Here is a 17,303-nt window from a genome sequence, read left to right as displayed (position 1 = left end):
ACATCATAGCTGATCACCCAACTGGAGCGTTGGCAGGTTTGCTTTCAGTGCTCAGGTGGCCTTACCCATCCTCCAAGGCGCAAACTGCTTCTAGGCCCCAGACCGGAAGGAGGCAGTCCTGGGGGATTGTTACTGATACAGACACAGGGAGTGCCAAGCCTTACACAACCCTGATGATGTTGTCATAAGCAGGTGCTGCCGCCAAACCCATTTTATAGAACACAGTGCTTCTAAATTGGTGACCAAAAGGTTGACCAGACCCGAGACTTTATCAGTCCTTTGGCCTGTGAGTCCCACATCCCGATTCCTACGGTCAAGGCAGGTCTCCCCTCCCACTGCCTTCTTAGACCCGGGGAAACCCCATGCTGGAGGGAAGTGAGGGGGGTCAAGGTCCCCCACCACTTCTGGCTGGATGTGCAGCTCCCTTGAACCTGCCAGGACATGTCCATTCTCCTGGTTCCCTGGGTCTCAAGCCCCAGCAGCTCTGGTCTATACAATCAGCACTTACAAACAGCTGGGGGTAGCTGGGATGTTGTGTCCCCTAACTCAATTTGAAACTCTTGGGGCTGCTAAGGAGCCCTCCTCTGTGTCTTCTTTCTCCTCCTCCCCTCCCTGCTCCAAGCCTGGGCAGCAGGCTGTCTTCAAGGGTTGTCTCCCATCCCCAGCTCACCCCAGCCCTCCTCCTTCGGTGGCCTCAGGTCCTTTGGAGTTCAAGTCCAAAGCCAAGGGCAGAGGGGACCAGCAAAGTCCAAATCCTGCTCCCACCCAACTCTGGGAGGCAGTGTGGGCTATTAGGGATGGAGCCCAGGTTCCCAGGCCAGCCCTTGGCTTGGGGGAAGAATTTTAACGGACACTTGCCACCTGCTGCCCTCTGGAGGCCAGAGGAGCAGACCGGGAGTAGGGATTCCCGCAAACACAGCCCTGGCACAGGAGAACTGGGTCACACTACCTCGGTGGTGATGGATCTCCATCTCTCTCCCATTTCTGCCCAAGCAGAGCCAGATCACTTCCGTGGTGCCTCCTGCCCAAGGTCTTGGCTGGCCCACCGCCCCAGGACATATTCCCATTCTTTGCCTAGCCCTGCACCCCCCCCCCCCAAGTCCTTCCCTTGTTCTGAGTCTGGCATGTGACTCCATGGCCCTGTTGCTGAGGCATCTGTGAGGACCTTAACATTCACTGAGGGCCTCCTTGGTCAGGATGATTTGAAGGAGGAGGGAGGGCTTGGTCTAATTGTCTCTCAGTTCCCCTCTCAGATCAGGCCCCCGCCTCCAATGTGGAGAATTCTACCCATTTGGCATGTCATTGTGTGAGGGATGGCTGGAAGGGAGTTTGAAAATACCAAACATCATAGAAATGGCTTCATGGTGCTAACCTGGCAGCGAGTGCCGTGCTCAGAAGTGCTGGGGTGACCCCTCAAAACCCCACTGTCACCCCGTGTTGCCCACTTCCATTTCTCAGCATAAAGCAGCTCACCCAATGCTCCAGGATGAACCAGAATCCAAGTAACAGGTGGGGACATGTGGGGGCTGATGGATGCAGTCAGGATAGAAAAGAGGTGCCCCAGCCCCTCAGGAGCTGTTCATGCTACCTCATCCCAAGACCTGGGCTATTATGCTGATCCATTCGTAAGCATTTATTGAGCGCTGACTGGGTGCCCAGTGCTGGGGAAGGAGGGCCAGGGTGCCTGAGGGCCACCTCCTTCCTCATGGGGGCTCTTTCAGCTGTGCTCTCAGGCCCTGCTCTCTTACCAGGCCTCCAGGCTGGGGCAAGGGCTGAGGGGCAGGTCCCATCTTCCCAGAAAATACATCCTCCATCGAGCGTGGGTCCCCACACCCAGGGGAAGGCAGCATCTCCATCCTCCCTGCACCAGTCTCTTAGGCAGAAGTGGAGGGGCAGCAGGAAGAGGGTGAAGGTCCAGAAGACTTCCCAGCACCTTTGGAACCTGGATTTTAAAAGGAGGGGAAAAGGAGAAAAACAATAATAGGGTATGATTCCATGCTCCCAAAGTAAGGATTCAAACTTCAGGGCTTTGGGGCTCTAGCGCCACCTGGGGGCTGCTCCTAGAATAGCACCCCTGTGACACTCCAGGCCTGGCCAGCCCAGGGTGGGACCCAGAGCTGGACACAAAGCACAGAAACTCTAATTCTGGCTGGCTGTGCTGCCCCGTTGTGGCCGCAGGGCTCCGGGGACCCCAGATTTGTTACACCCAGAACATTACAGGAAGCTGGACTTTCTACTAGTCTGGTGCTAAGGGGGGCTCCACCCCACCCTCCATGCCTGGGCAAGGGAACTTTCCTGTTCTCTCCCACTTAAGAGAAAAAAGAAGGTTCTGAGACCATCATCTCTATGTCCCCTCAGCTCCCCCATCTCCCAGGTGGATTTCATTGAATCTCTTGGGGGAATAGTATCTACTCAGTTCTTCTAGTATCTACTCAGTTCTTCGATCAAATGTTTCCTGCACAGCTGCCGGGGGTGAGGGTGGGGTCGTCCCGCCCAGTCACCTCCCTCAAGGAGCTCACACTGTGATGGGGAGGCTGTACCCACAGAGAGCACCCAAAAGGGCAGCGGTATGGCCCAGTCAGGCCCACCTCCCTATTGGCTGACTTCTGCAAAAACAAAGTTGCTAAAACAATTTCTGCTTTTTAAAACCCCACAGAAGCTGAGGCCTTTTGCGTCTATAACAACCACTACCATGTACGCTCAAGCTACTCAAAGCCTGCAGCCTCCCTGCTCCCTGGCCTTCCCACACGGCTGGGAGCTAGTTAGAAATGCAGGTCCTGGGGCCCCATCCAGACTTGCAGAAGACCTGAAGAATTGGAATCCACATTTGATGAGACAGGGTGACCCCACGTGGTAGGCCAAGCAGTGTGGGGAGAGCCAGCCTCAGGGAGGCTTCAGCTGAAGATCTCTTCACCCCAGCTGCCCTCCTGAGCTGATCCACACACAGCAAACTCCCGATGTTCTTCTCCAAACACATTTCCCCGGGTGCCAGGCCTCTCTCCCTCCTTCCTGCCATGGACATCTCTGCCTGGAGGACTAGTGTCCTGCCTTCCAGCACTCTTAAAATCTGTCCTCACAATCCAACCAGTCCGCCGAGGTCTAACACACTCAAACACGCAGACCTGGTCTTGCCCCTTCCGTGGTTCCCTAGTACCCAAGTCCAGGACCTATAGGCTCTTCCGCTGGCCCCCGAATCTCTGACACCTCCCTCTCTACCACACATGCACACATTTTGTTCCAGATACACTGAACTTCACTAAGTTCCTGAACGAGCCCCAGTGCCTGGGCTACACTTCTAGCATTCATCAAACCGAATTAGACTTCCAGAAGTCACTTCCTCCAGGAAGCCCTCCTGGACCCCTTCATCTAGATCAGGTGCTTCCTCTAGACTCCTCCATTCCGCACTCATCGCACTGTTTTAACTGCCGTTCTCCCTTCTACCTTTTTCCACTGCTGGTACAGCTCAGCACTTGGCACAAAAGGCACACAAGCTATTTGGCAAATGAGTGAACAGAGGAGGAGCATGAGGAAGCTGGGGTTTAGAGATTTAGAGAGGCTGAGAACTTCTCTCAGGCTGCACAGCTCCTAAGTGCCAAACAGGATTTGGAGCCCCTGCTATACCTAACTGCAGATCCCGTCACAAGTCCCCATAGCCTCCCTGACAGAGCACCCCATGCCTGGAAAAGGAGAGCAACTTCCCCGTGGGTCCAGAGAGGTCCCCTGCGCAAGGCCACAAATTAATCCCAGCCCCAGCTTATTCACACTGGGCAACACTTCTAGAATATTGTTCTAAGTTTTCTACACTGATTATCTACCCCCAACCCTCTAAAGTGGGCACTGGCATTAATCCTACTTCACAGAGGCCCCGAGGGCTTAGCCACAAGCCCAGGGTTGGCCCCCTCCACACCAGGTCCCCCCAGCCACCTGCACAGGCTGCTCCTGCTCGGCGATGCCCTGAGTCCTGCGTCCTTGCCTTGTCAGGCCGGGACACCTTCTTGCCGGCTGAGTTGCGGGTGGTGTAGCTGTAGACAGAGGTGTAGCCCTGGCCAGTGAGCGGGCAGAAACGGCGTGTGTGGGCACGGTCGCGCGTGGCACCACACTGGGGGCACACGTAGTCACGCAGGATGGGACACAGCACTCGGCCCGCCTCATCCTTGAGCACGTGGGACTGGTAGATGGCCCGGGACTCGCCGTTGTGTTTGCAGAAAGAGCACAGGCGTTCAGGAGCTGGTGATTCCGGGCTGGGCCTCTGAGCCCCTGGTCCTGGAGCTGGCTGTGGCTGGGGGTCCAGCCTGGTTTCGGGCTCCTCTTCCCCGCGCAGAGCCCCCACCAGGCGTGCCAAACCCAGGTAATCTGTCCATAGGTCGAAGGTTCCCATAGCTGGGCAATGTGTGCCAGGCAGAGGGGCAGAGGGAGAATAAACCCTGCGTGCCCAAAGGTCGTCTTTCTACCCCTTCCTCTCTGCCCCTCCCTTCCCCTCTCTGGAGCCTAGGAGTCTGGGCTGTCAGTTCCCTCCTTATACCTCCAAGGGGGTGAGAAGGGGGAGGAGCAGGCTGTGGGAGGTTCCTTACTGTCACAGGGGGGCTTGCTGCTGCTCCCCCATAAATGCACCTGCCAGGGGATGCCTGGTCTCTGGGTGGGCGGGGGGGGGGCAATGGGGGGTGACAGGACACAGGCTGCAGGGGGCCCCCCCCGCAATTGGGAGACACACCCCCCAGAGGGCACTGGGAGGGCTACCCCTGCCTACCCCTCCTTGGAGGAGGCCTGTGAGGCCTGCCACTCCTGCCCCACAGGGTGATGGGGGGGGGTGTGGAAGCCCCACCCCAAAGACAGGCATTGATGTAGTCAGTAACTTAGTAACTTCTGTCTTCCTTCCCTTGGGCTGGGGGGAGGAGCCAGGTGCCCCTGGGCTCTTTGCGGAAGAGGGGAGCTACTGATGCTCCAGTTGCCGGGGAAGGGGGATGGTGCCTGGCTCATGGGAGGGGGAGGGACAAGGATTGAGGCCCCTAGCTCAGGTCTCCCTCAGGGAGCTTTCACACCCATTATCTCAGTGGAACCCCCATTTAATGGATGAACTCACTGAGGTATAAGGCCACCTGCCCATACTTACTCACAAACACAAACACAAACGCCTGCCTCCCCCATCTAGTTACTGTCGCCCCCAAGGTTAGGTGCTGGCCCTAGGGTGGACAGGAGGTGAGACAAAACATTATAGGGGGAGCAGAGACACAGGTGGGCTAATGGGGGGGGACCCCTAGCACTCACCAGTGCCTCAATCCTCATCCCCTTAAATAAGACCTCCAGGAGTTACCAGGTGGGGCGGAGACTGGCAGATGGAAGGATCAGCGGGCACCAGGGTGCTAAGTGGGCAGGCAGTCGAGGGTAAAGCAGGGGTCTGTGGGTGCTGGGCAAGGAGAGGGAGAAAGCTGGGCCCTGGAGTTGGACATGGAGAAGAGGGGTTATGCTGCCTGCCCACCCCATTCATTCATTCGTTCATTCACTCATTCAAGAAACCTTTACTGAACCCTCTGGGAACAGGGCTCACCACCCCCTCAGAAAGATTTTCCAGGTGCCCAGCCCTGAGCCTGTGATCTGCCCCCCAAACTCCCCCCACCCACACACACCCAAGGATTTGGTCCCCAAGTCAGGCCTGACATCAGGATCCCAGATGCCAGCTCTCTCCAAGGGGTGGGAGGCTGAGGTCAGGGCACCGTATGAGTGGGTCTTGTCCCCTAGCCCATTCCCCTCAGGTTGTGTCCGGCCCAGCCACAGTGACATTCATCCCTCGGTGGGTCTGGCCTCCGTCCTCACAACCCACCGACAACAATGAATGTTGATTGTGACCTTCGCTGTGGCCTAAAGGAAGTGTGCTCAGATTGGCTCTAAGAGCTACCCTGGCCCCCCAGATCTGGAAGGTAGGGGTCATGATGGATGGATGGCAGTTCCAGGCCTCGGGGTCCACTCAACGGTCGATGGTTTGCCTGAGCTGCCCAAACTCACCGACAGGTTGAATGTTCCCCCAAACCCTTGGCAACTTCTCCAGGGGGCCAAGACTGGGGAAGGGGGGGGACAGAAAACCCCGATAGGGTGGGTAAGGAGAGAGGAGGGAAGGAGGGACCTATTGACTCAGTAAGTCAGCAAGCAGGAACTGTCTGCTCCAGGACCTGGAAAAAGCACAAGATAAATATAAATAATAATAACTGTAGATATTTATGTAGCCTTTGCTACACAGACGGAGCAGTACCAGGCGCTGGTCTTGCTTCTTGACACATTTACTCAAATCACCTTGAAAACGTCCCTAGAAGGTGCATATTACTCCTATTTGTCAGTTTGGGAGTCTGAGGCCAAAGGGCACCGCTAGTGAGAGGCAAAGGAGGGATTCCTAGTGGCCCCAAGACGTCTGGCTGCCTGGCGCTTGTTGCCCCCGGGACATCGATGCAACAAAGAGATAAACAAGTCATTTTAATACAATGTAATACCTTCTGTGAGTCTCGGCGTTCCGGCACTATTGTTTATGAATCACAACAACCCCGGGGGGTTGTTCCCCTTTGCAAATGCGAGGCCAGCAGTGGGGCCACTGCCAGGCCTGCCCCAGGGTCCACCTGCCCACAGGACCGGGGAGAAGCCAGAGGACTAGAGGGGACACCCACTGGCCGCCTGGAGGGTCTCGACATCTGAATTCAGGCCCTTTTGAGGTTAGTGCCCATGCACGCAGCGACGCGGGGGGCTGCGTCTTGATGTGGGGGTACAGGGTCGCTCACCCTCGGGCTTCAAAATAGACGTCGGTCAAATCCCTGTTGGAACTCCGGCTACGCCAAGATGGCTGCCCCTCCCTGTTCCCTCATCTGTAAAACCGGGTCCGCAGTCCTTCCCTCCAGGGACCCGCAGATTTGGGCGCCTGTCCCCCAGGGTCCCCCCGCACGCAGTCTCAGGAAAGGCCGCCCCCACCTGGGTCTGGGGACCCCCGGGGATTGCCTGAGGAGAGGCCTTCAAATTTCCAGTCCCTTCCCACTTCCCTGGGGAATACTGAGCCCTAAAGGAACCCCCTGGAGTACCCCTAAGGCGGATCAGGGATCCCAAGTGTGCTGAGCTTAAGTGAACCCCAAAACGCCCCCTGGCGGAGGCAGACTGAGCCTGCACAACTTTCCAAGCCCGGTCCCCGAGATCCCCACCCAGAGCCTGCCCCCAAAGACCCGCCCCTCGGAAGCCACCGACCCAGGCCTCTCCCTGAAACCTGCCCCTGAACGCCCACCCACCGGTGGCCGGTTCTGAGGACCCATCCCCTAAAGCTCGCCCGTATAGACCCCCATGGAGCCCGCCCCCAAACTCACCCTTCACAAAACCGCCCTCTAAGCCCATCTTCAAAAAAGCCCAGTTCTCCTAAGGCCTGCCCCCAGACCCCGCCCTCAGAACCCACCCCCTTCTCCGCACCCTCCTGGCTTTAGGAGCGCCGGCCGCACCGAGCCCCGCCCCTCAGGACCCACCTCTAAAGCCGGCCTGCCTAGACCCCTACAGACCGCGTCCCTGTGGAGTCCCCAGGGCCACTCCCTTGAAGCCCAACCCCCATAAGGTCTGCCGCGACAGGACCTGTCCCCACATCGCAACCCCGTGGAGCCAGACCCCCGAAACACTCACCCCCCCGTGGAATTCCCTTACCTCATGAAGCCCCTTTCCCAGAGGCCACCCTCTTGCCCCTGCGCAGGGGTCCAGTCACGATCCCACACCTGTCTGGAGTCAGGGTAGGGAGTGCTCCCCCATCGTCCATCAACCCAGCCAACAGGGCCCCATTCACGCGATGAGGTGAGGGCTCCCCTTTGCCAGGCTCAGGATATCTAGGTTCTTCTAAGGGAACCTGTGGGGTCTCCTGCCTTGAAGATCAAAGTCCTAAAGAGCAGCCTGCCTAGAACTCTTGGGAAGAAGGGTGGTTTGGGAGGGCAGGGTTATAATAATAATGCTTTACGTACATCACTCTATTATTAGGATACCCATTTTATCGATGAGGATAGTGAGGGTCTGAGGGTTTGGAACCGAACTCACCCAGGTTCCTCAAAAGCTTTGTTTGTGATAACTATGGAGCTAGAATGTGGGGTCATCAGGCATGAGGTACTGGCCACATTGGTGCGGGACTCCTCAAGACACCCTTTTCCTTCTGTACCTCCTCTCTGGTTTGCTTCCTTGAGGGCTCTGACCTTGACCTACCAAGGAGGGAAGTCGCTAGAAGGGTTGACCTCAAGACAAGGGAAGGACCATCAGAGGGTGCCTGGTCTGGAGGTTCAAGGCTGGGATAAGAAGAGAAGGTTTCCAGCTAAAGGAAGCGGTGGGAGGAAACCCACAGCCCTTACCGGTCCTGTGGGGGCGGCGGTGCGGGGGGGGGGTTGCCTGGGGCCTCTCCTGGGTCTGCCTGTCTGCTTTTGTCTGCAGTGGTCCGTGCAGGCTTCTGCCCTTGCGCTTGGTGTCTGTCTGGGTCTGACTGCCCCTCATGGGCCAGTTTTTGTCTGGGTCTCCTGCTCTGTCTCCGGCGGTCCGGGTCTGCCTGTGTGTCTGCCTCTCTACACCTGACCTGTGCCTGTCAGCCTGTCCCCTCCATGTCTGGGGCTGGGCCCTTGGTGGGGGGTGGCCTCTGCTCTGTCTGCATCTCACTGTCTGGACTTGGGGCCCTTGGGAAGGTAGGAGGGGGGAGGCTGACTGTTCTTCCTGTCAAGCATCCTACCAACCTTCTGGAGGGCCAGCTGGGTTTCCAGCTGACTTTGAAGCCCAGCGTAAGGGAGGTAGGGAGCTGTCTCCTCCTACCCCCAACCCCAGACCCTGGGGCAAGGGAGGAGCACTCCTCAGGGCCTTTTAGCCCTATTCTGCCTCTTCCTGGTCCTTAGTCCTTGGCCCCCCCCGCCCCCCCCACATACCAGCTGGAAGGATTTGTTTAGGCAGGGGGTTGGGAGTCAGGGGGTGAGGGCAGCCATCCAGAAGCCACACTGACCTGCCCCCAACCCCACCCTGAGCTGTAGGAAGGCAAGGCAGCTGGCGTGGGTCTGGGGGTCAGAGCTGCAGGTGAGAGGTCCCAGTGGAGCAAGATGGGAAGACGATGGATGGGGACAGCTCTGCTGTCAAGTTGAACAGGGAGCAGGGGCATGAGGTCAGAGACACAGAGCTTCCAGAGGGTGTCTGGCAGCCTGTGTGTCCCTGTATGTGTGTCCATGCATGTGTTCCTGCTTGCATGCCCCTGTATGTATGTCCCGGTGTGCACCTGTCCCTGTGTGTGTGGATAGACATTGGTGGGGGACATGCAGGAGGAGCTGGTGAGGGCCTGGCAGACAAAGAGCCCATGATGGAGTGTGTAACCAAAGTACATTGATGGCCCAGGCTGTGTAGGGAAGGGGGCTCCTCATTTCCCTGCTACCTCCATGGCCTCTCAGGTTCCCACCTGCCCCCCCCATGCTATCTTCCTGGCTTCCTCTGCAGCTGCCTGGCCTTTCAGGTGGGGTCCTCAGCCAAGGGGTTCATCTGTCCCACCAAGACCGGGCGGCACCCAGTGGCCTGGGAGCCTGAGCTTCTGTCCCAAGGCCACCGGATACGAGGCTGGGGGTGGGTTCCGGCTTCTCCAGGGCTAGGGTTGGGGCTTGTGGAGGGGCCTCGGGCAGGTTGATGGGAAATTCAGACACTTCTGCTGAGGTTCATGGTGCAGGGTGACCCTGGGTCTGGGTCAGGGTGGACTCCATCTTCCAAAATGCAGGAAGCAGCTACCAATGGACCCATTACGGGGGCGGGGGGTGGGGGGGCAGCGCTGCAGTGGGCTTGGGTTCCAAGCTACTCTGGTGGGCTATTCTGGGGGGTTCTGTGGGTGTCTGTATATCCAGGTAGGTATGCTATAGTGGGTTCCTGTCTCTATGCCAGGGTGTCTTTGTGTTGGCCCAAGTGTCGGCACTCCCGTGGGCTTCTGTTTGTGTGTGGATGTTTGTGTGTGACTGTGGGTGTGCGTCAGGCTAATTGTGGGGAATCACAGGTCGATGTGTGAGCCGGGGTGTGTGGGTGTCTGGCGTCTGTCAGTGTCACTCTGGGTGACTGTAGTCTGTGCTTTATCTGATTATGGTGCCCCCTCCCTCTCACTAAAATGTCAGCTCCAGGAGGGCAGGGATTTAGCTCTCTTGCATCCCCAGTGCTAGAACAGGGCCCGGTACCTAACAGATGCTCAATAAACAAGTGTGGGATTTATGGCCATCCAGGTGACTGTGGATTTCTGCCTGTCCCTGTGTCATTTTCCTGTGGGTCTGTGTGCCATTGTGCAGGTGTTATTCTGTGTGTTGCTATTATGTTAGGTGTCCAGGGGTATAATCAAGTGTTAGGGTAAGTGATTATAGGTCTAGGTACTGTTGGAGTGTTCATATCTGTGTGTGGGTGACAGTGTCATAATGGTGTCTAGGAGGTCAGTTTTTACCATGGGCTACCGTGTGTCCACAAGTGCAGCTGTTATTGGGGGTCTGTATGTGTGTATATGATGATTATGATGACCTGACGTCAGGGTCTGTACGGGCCTTGTACCATCAATGTGTCAGTTGCCTGGGGGACTGTGGTGACAGTAGGTCCTTGCTTGGGCAGGCACACGCCAGTCTTGTGGCTAATGGTATCTATCTACACCTGTGTCTGGGCATTTAATATATTTGCGATAGTCATGGTGACTCTGGGTGACAGCCCTCGGGTGCCCGTGCAACAATGAGTGTTCTGCGCGTGCAGTAGAGAACTATGTGTGTGTCAGTGTCATATGCAAAGCTTTGTCTACACTGTGGCCACCGACGGTGATGGCTACATTTTTCAATGTAGCAGTGTTTTCCAGCTGTCAGCCCTGGATGTCCTCGTCATTGTGGGTGATGTGTGGGCCCACGTGGCAGTATTATTGTGAGTGACTATGTGTGTGAGTGTGTGTATAAGCTTTCCTGCAGGTGATGTAATAATGGGGATGATGTCTGTCCACGTATAAAGTGTGGATTGGGAGACTTTGTCAGGGATTTGGGAGTATCTAACCGTGGCTCTGTAAATCTATCTGTGAGTAGTCCAGGGCAGCAGGGAATGGGTGGGAAAGAGATGGGGGGGGGGACTGAAGTGCACTGGGGTGCGAGGGGGGAGCACCTTCTCAGCTCCTATCAGCCAATGAGAGATCTTCATCCCCCCACCCTCAGCATGCCCTCCAGGGCGAAATCCCTGTGAAAGGGTCCTGTCGCTTTAAAAGGGCTCCCCAGCAGTGGGATTCTGGACCATTTTTCCCTTCTATGGCCAGTTTTGGAGGGCGTGTTCCTGTTAGCAAACCTTGGCCCCAGTAAATACCCTGCAGCAGCCGCCGGTAATGACAGGCCGGCGGGGAGCCCGCGGAGGGCGCCGGGGCTCCTGCGGGCATCGTGGCTGCAGCCCCGGGGCCACGGCCACAGCCAGGCCCTAGCCAGGCCCCCGCCGAGATCGATCTCCGCAGGGCCCGCGGAGGCCCGCACGCCCGTGAACTTGGCCGGGGGCGCCTTTCCGAACGCGCGCGCCGGCCGGAGCCTCTCCCAGCCCTGGATATCCAAGGCCCCCACCTGCTCTGCGCCCCCAAGAACAAAGCTCGCCGCCGCCCGGCCCCGCGGCCTCCCCGTGGCCAGGTGTCGGGCGGCGGGTGCTCCGCGGCCCCCAAACCCCCCATCCTGCGTCCCCGCCCCACGGGGGCATCTCGGCCCGCCCTCCCCCCACCCCCCGGCGGCCCAGGCCTGGGGACTTGAGGGCCTGTCCTCTCTGGGGGGTCTGGCCTTCCCGGCTCCCCTTCTCGGGGAAGGCGAGACGCAGAGATGCCGCCGGGCCCTCCCCGCCCCCCTTCTCCAGCCTCCGCAACAATGGAGGGCCGGGCCGCAGAGGCCGGAGCGCCGGCCCCCGGGCCAGGAGCAGGTGCGCGAGGGGGCCGCAGCCGGGTCCCGCCGCCGCCCCGCCCCGCCGCGCCCCCTCCCCGCGGGTGGCACCCCCGCCCGCCCGGCGCCCGCGCTCACCTCGGTTTGGGCCGCCGCCGCGTTGCCCCTCTGCCTTCCAAACCAGCCCGGAAAAGCCCCCTGAGTCGAGGCGCCTGCACGGGAAATTGCATTTCGGCGGCTTCGGTGCTGGGCGGGGGGGGCGGGGGGGTGCCCAGGCCTTGGGCCGGGGGAGGGGGCCGCGGGGCTCCGGCGCCGGCTCGAACCCGCGGCCGCCGCCTCCCGCCCGCCAGCCTGTCTGTCTCGGTGACGTGCCCGCGCTCCCCGCCGCCGCCGCCCCCTCCCTCCTCCCCGCGCCGTGCCGGGCGGTGGGTCCGGCGGCGGCCGCGTGTGTCCCGAGGCCTCCCGCCAGGCGCACCGGGACACACGCGGGGATGCCCACGGGGCGTCAGGACGCAGCTCCCGGGGCCCTCGCGGGGGACACGGGGGCGCGAGCGGGCACACGCAGGGACCCAGACGCACGCAGACCTCAAAGGCGCACGGGGAGCACACGCGCACAAGGCACGCGGACCACAAACACAGGGAAGGGTGTGCAAGAGGTTTCCAGACATACCCACGGGAGGGGATGTCGGGACATGTAGGGACACCGGGGTGCCGGCCACACGAGGATGTCCATAGAACCGAGCTACACACATAGACCCAGGGAGCACGTAGACACATGAAAACACAGACACATCACTTCCAGAGGACCGGAGGATTGTCCTCAGAGCTGAAATACGCCTGGAGAGGAGCCCGGGGGCACACAGAGAAAATACTGACAGGGACGTGCCCAGACTTCACCTGCAGGGACGGCCACAGAACACACACACACGGACGAGAACACACATATACAGGGACACACACAGAACCAACAAACCTCTCCACCCCCCGGGTGCACAGTCAGGGGAACACCCCATCGCACAATACCCCAACACACAGGCATATATACGCAGAACCGCAACACATATATGGAGATACACTGGGCACACAGGCTCAGGGGCACACACAGACACACAAATATAGGCACAGTTACTCATGTACAAAAGGGCAGAGGCATGCTAGAATTCATAGAACCAATGCTCATGCCCAGAAAACCCCCCAGGCAGGTCCCCAGGGCCACAGGGGCCCATAAGGACACAGGAACTACAGAGACACTTGGGGACATGTGTACCTGCGGCCATCTGGCATGGGCACATACACGGGCCAGATACACAGGCCATAAAAACAGGAGGTCGACTGAGAAGCTGTACACAGGTCAGGGCTCCCCTGATCTCCTAGAGATTCTTACATGGAGCCCCCCTATTCCCACACCCACACCCACACACCAGGTACGCGGGCACACCCAGCGGGAAACGGACACTTGCTGAGCTCCCTCCAGGGATCCACACGCCCCAAACCCCATAAACTCCCCCAGCTCACACATAGTCCCTGCCTGCTGTGGCCACGGTGGCTGGTGGCTGGTGGAGGAGGTCACCTCGGGGCAGACTGCTGAGCCAGGTGGCCTCGCATTGGCCAGGGCTGAGCTGACAGATTTCTCATTCTGTTTATTTATTTATTCCCCATCCCAGGCTGACAGGGGGCCAGAGAACCTTCCTGCACCCCACTCAAGCCCAAGCTTTAACCCTTGTTGGGCCATGGCCTTGCTCTACCTGGCCATGCCCCTCCCCATTCGCACCCTCACCACAGCCCTGCCTGGCTCTTCCCTCGGCAGGTCCACCTTCCCCACACCTTGCCCCCTTCCTCAGGTCTTAGCCCAGAAAGCCAAGCTCTAGCTGGCCCAGGCAGGTGGATGGCCCTAGGACCACCCCAAAAGGCTCCTAGGGTCCAGCCCTACACTATCCCTAACTCCCCCTAAATGAGAGGAGGGCATGCAAGGAAAAATATGGGAGGAAACAGTAATTGGGTCTGCGTGGGTGGGCTCACCTCCTGTGCCCTCCCCTCCCCTAACTGAAAAGGAATATACAACATTTATTCATTCGTTCACTGACAATCATTTCAGACTCTTCCTGGCAAGCCAACGAAGTGACTTATTGTCCTTTTTACAGATGGGCAGCTGAGGCCCAGAGAGGATCTGCCCCTTGCCCCAGGTGGCACAGCCTGGAGGCCGCAGAGCTGCCATTCTGTGTCAGGCCTTTCCCCCATCTCCTTCCTTCCAGGATTGGCCTGAAGACGCGCTCCAACGAACTCTTCTGCCTGAGAAGCTTCCCGAGGCCACCAGCAGGGGGCAGCAGACTCCAGAACCCTCCTCTGTGAGGCAGGGCTGGGAGCTCAGCTCCCCTTGCCTCCCACACCCCTTACTTCTTGGCAGCTGCACCCCACCCCCAGGCTGGAACCTCCACTGCCAAAATGCAGGGGCCCCCGAAGTAAGGAGCTCTTCTTGAATAGAACCCCCAAGAACTGAGGTCTCCACAAATGCCTCCCTTGCACGTGGTCCCTCCTAATGGCTAGCTCTACTCCTTCTTGCTGCAACACGTTTGTTGGGCGGGCAGCCTCTGCATTCCTGAACTGGGTCAGACTAGAAGAGGATTCCAGGAGCCCAGTCCAGTGGTCAGGGCCCCCCCCCTTCCCTGCTTCCTCCCCCCAGAGTCCTCTGAATATCCCCTGGAGCCCAGCACAGGATGGGAGAGGCAGTGGGGAAAGCCCCAGTGCCCCAACCGCCTGGTTCCTCTGGGCGTGGGAACTGCCCTCCTCACCCCACCCCCAGCCCCCGGTTCCTGGGGCCCCGGCCAGTGCTGACTCATAGGGGACCCGCGGCTGTGACTCAGCAGCGGCTCTTCTTGAACCTCTCCCTGAGAGATTTCCCACCCCATGTCACCTTCTGTCCCCTCGGGGGTCTCCTTAGAGACCCGGATGTGGGCCAGGTGGCCGTGTGAGCAGGGCTCAGAGCCCCAGTCCCAAGAGGTCCCCGAGGTTGTGGCCATGGATGCGCAGGCCAGGTCAACCAGGTCGTGGGTGGTGGCCGCCTGTGCCCACATGGGTGTATAGCTCGCACACTCAGGAGTCAGCCAAGAGAAAAGCTCCAGAAGGCAAGGCCCAGGCTGTGAGGACACCTTGCTTTGCACCCCACCAGAGTCTGGACAGGGCCAGCCTGCACGAGGCTTTGCCTCCAACCACAAACCAACTTCACCAGCCCTCTTCATAGTCCCCGGAAACGGTGGCTCTATCATTCCAGCTGCGGGGGCCGAAACCTTCCTTCACGAAATGCAGCCCATGAATGCCTTCAGCTACTGTCCCTCCTAAATGCATCAGCCTCCTACCTGCTCTGGGGCCCCCACCAGGTCTCTCCCTGCTCCGGGGCAGCCACTACCTCCCTGCTCTCCTGCCCCAGCCTCGCCCAGTCTGGTCCACCCACTGCAGCCCGAGGGCACCTGGGAACCCCGGAATCGGGTTGTTTCCCTCCTCTGCTCAGAATTCTCCGTGGCTCCCGTTTCACTCAGACTGAGCTCCCATCCTCCCCACCGCCCTGCGCACTCAATCCTGTCCCATCTCTGCTGCCCTCACCTCCTCCACTCCTTTCCTTGCTCACTCTGCGCTGAGTACGTGGGTCTCCTCACTGTTCCTCAAACACACCCGGCATAGTCCAGTCTCAGGGCCTTTGCACTGGCTGTTCCTTCTGTGAGAGACTCTCCCCCCCCACCCCACCCCCGCCCGGCCCCCATACCCACAAGGCTGCCTCCCTCAGGTCTCTGCTCAGATATCACCTCCTCAGTGCCCCCTTCCCTTCCTGGTTAAAATCACACCCCCTTGCTTTATCCTGCCTTATTTTTTCCATCACCCTATCACCTTTGACCACACTGTTTTACAGCATATCTCATTTCTTGTCTGTTTCCTGTACTCACGTGTCATTCCTTCGGGGCAGGAAGCTTTGTCTTGATCATTGTGGCACCAGAGCAGAGTCTCAGACAATATCTGTTGCATCGACGTATTGATAATTACCATGTTCCTGGCACGCAGGGGGACAACATAGACCTGGCGCCTGCCGGCCCCCGACTGATGGGAGGACAGTCACAGAGCTAGCTGGCTGTAACGAGGGGTGTTCGGTGCTAAGAGCTGGAGGCACACGTGGGTAACAGGGGAGGCCCGGGGGCCAGCCTGCAGGACGGTGCAATCAGGGAAGGCTTCTGGGGGAGGTGGGGTCATGCAGGGCCACGGTGGCCACTGAGGAGTTTAGATTTAAGCAAGACAGGAAGATTTGGAGGGTTTTTATTTTTAGTTCAGTTTCTTGAGGTAGAATTTACAGAGAGTAAAATTCAGCCTTTATACAAACGATGAGCTTTGATAAATAAATATAGCTGTGCAACCACTGTGTGAATCACGAAAAAACAGAGTCTTTGGGAGGTTTTAAGCAAGAACATGAGGTCACATGCACCAGCTCACGCGCCCTGCCAAGGGTACAAGATTGGAAGCAGAGGGCCTGTGGGGAGACCAGTGCGGCCGCCCAGGAGAAAACATATTGGACTGGATTAAGGGGGGTCTGGGGGACAGGTGCGAATGGACAGCTTTGGGAACTGGGGCCGACAGGGCTGAGGGATGGACCAAGTGTGGGGGGTGAGGAACCAAGGAGGAAAGGTGGGGGTCCACTGGGGCAGGGTGAGTTGGAGGCACCTGTGGGGCGCTCCGGAGGAGGTGTTCAGAGAAGGGGTCATCAGTATACGGTGACCAAAGCTACGCCTGGGGAGGAGGCATTTGGGAGGCATTTCACGAAGAGGACTGAAGAGGAGGAAGGACACCAGGAGAAAGTAGTGTCCTGAGGCCAAGGCAGAAGAGACCAAGGAGGGGCATCCAGGTGTCTCCATAGGCTAAGCATCTGCCTTCAGCTCAGGTCATGATCCCAGGGTCCTGGGATCGAGCCCTGCGTCGGGCTCCCTGCTCCGCTGGGAGTCTGCTTCTCCCTCTCCCTCTGCCTGCTACTCCCCCTGCTTGGGCTCTCTCTGTCAAATAAATAAATAAAATCTTTAAAAAAAAAAAAAAAAAGAAGAAGAGACCAAGGTCAAGGTGCTACACAGAGATGGAGGACAGTGATGACTGGGCAACTTGGTGTCAGTGGTGTGATCAGGCAGCTGCTGGAGAAGTCCCCAAGAGGGAAGGAAACGGGCAGCCAATTCAGGGCAGCACCCTTCAGCAGAAGGCTCTGGCAAACCACAAATGCGAGCTGCCACACGTGTGATTTTAAAAACTTTTAGCAGCAGGCACCTGGGTGGCTCAGTTTGTTGGGCAACTGCCTTCGGCTCAGGTCATGATCCTGGAGTTCCGGGATCGAGTCCTGCGTCGGGCTCCCTGCTCGGTGGGGAGTCTGCTTCTCCCTCTGACCCTCCCCCCTCTCATGTGCTCTCTCTCTCAAATAAA

General features: G+C 58.6%; 2 protein-coding genes across 2 annotated transcripts in view; one reads left to right on the top strand and one right to left on the bottom strand.

The window, feature by feature from the left end:
• BRME1 (break repair meiotic recombinase recruitment factor 1) overlaps positions 1-14,343 on the top strand; it is a 35,621-nt gene extending 21,278 nt beyond the window's left edge. Inside the window, exon 10 of the mRNA XM_073887711.1 lies at positions 14,114-14,343. Coding sequence (XP_073743812.1) covers positions 14,114-14,210 — 97 coding nt within the window. The 3' untranslated portion in view covers positions 14,211-14,343. The remainder of the gene's footprint in view (positions 1-14,113) is intronic.
• NANOS3 (nanos C2HC-type zinc finger 3) lies at positions 1,622-12,123 on the bottom strand. The gene is made up of 3 exons (XM_025862941.2): positions 12,000-12,123; positions 3,925-6,164; positions 1,622-1,942 (listed from the first exon to the last, which is right to left on the bottom strand). The coding sequence occupies exons 2-3, from the start codon at positions 4,376-4,378 to the stop codon at positions 1,875-1,877; spliced, it is 522 nt and encodes a 173-aa protein (XP_025718726.1). The 5' UTR covers positions 4,379-6,164; positions 12,000-12,123; the 3' UTR covers positions 1,622-1,874.
• Positions 14,344-17,303: the final 2,960 nt, after the last annotated feature.

This window comes from Callorhinus ursinus, unplaced genomic scaffold, assembly GCF_003265705.2.
Source record: "Callorhinus ursinus isolate GAN/ISIS: 27379988/994484 unplaced genomic scaffold, GSC_fseal_2.0 scaffold82, whole genome shotgun sequence".
Lineage (NCBI taxonomy): Eukaryota > Metazoa > Chordata > Mammalia > Carnivora > Otariidae > Callorhinus > Callorhinus ursinus.
Note: the sequence above shows the minus strand (reverse complement) of the source record. Positions and strands in the feature narration are given on the sequence as shown.

What these genes read in the sequence shown, in the direction of transcription:
- NANOS3 (XM_025862941.2), bottom strand. Translation starts at nt 4,378, where the DNA reads ATGGGAACCTTCGACCTATGGACAGATTACCTGGGTTTGGCACGCCTG. An exon ending in AGCAGGAGCAGCCTGTGCAG is followed by an intron (nt 1,943 to 3,924) that starts GTGGCTGGGGGG and finishes TTTAAAATCCAG; the next exon opens with GTTCCAAAGGTGCTGGGAAG.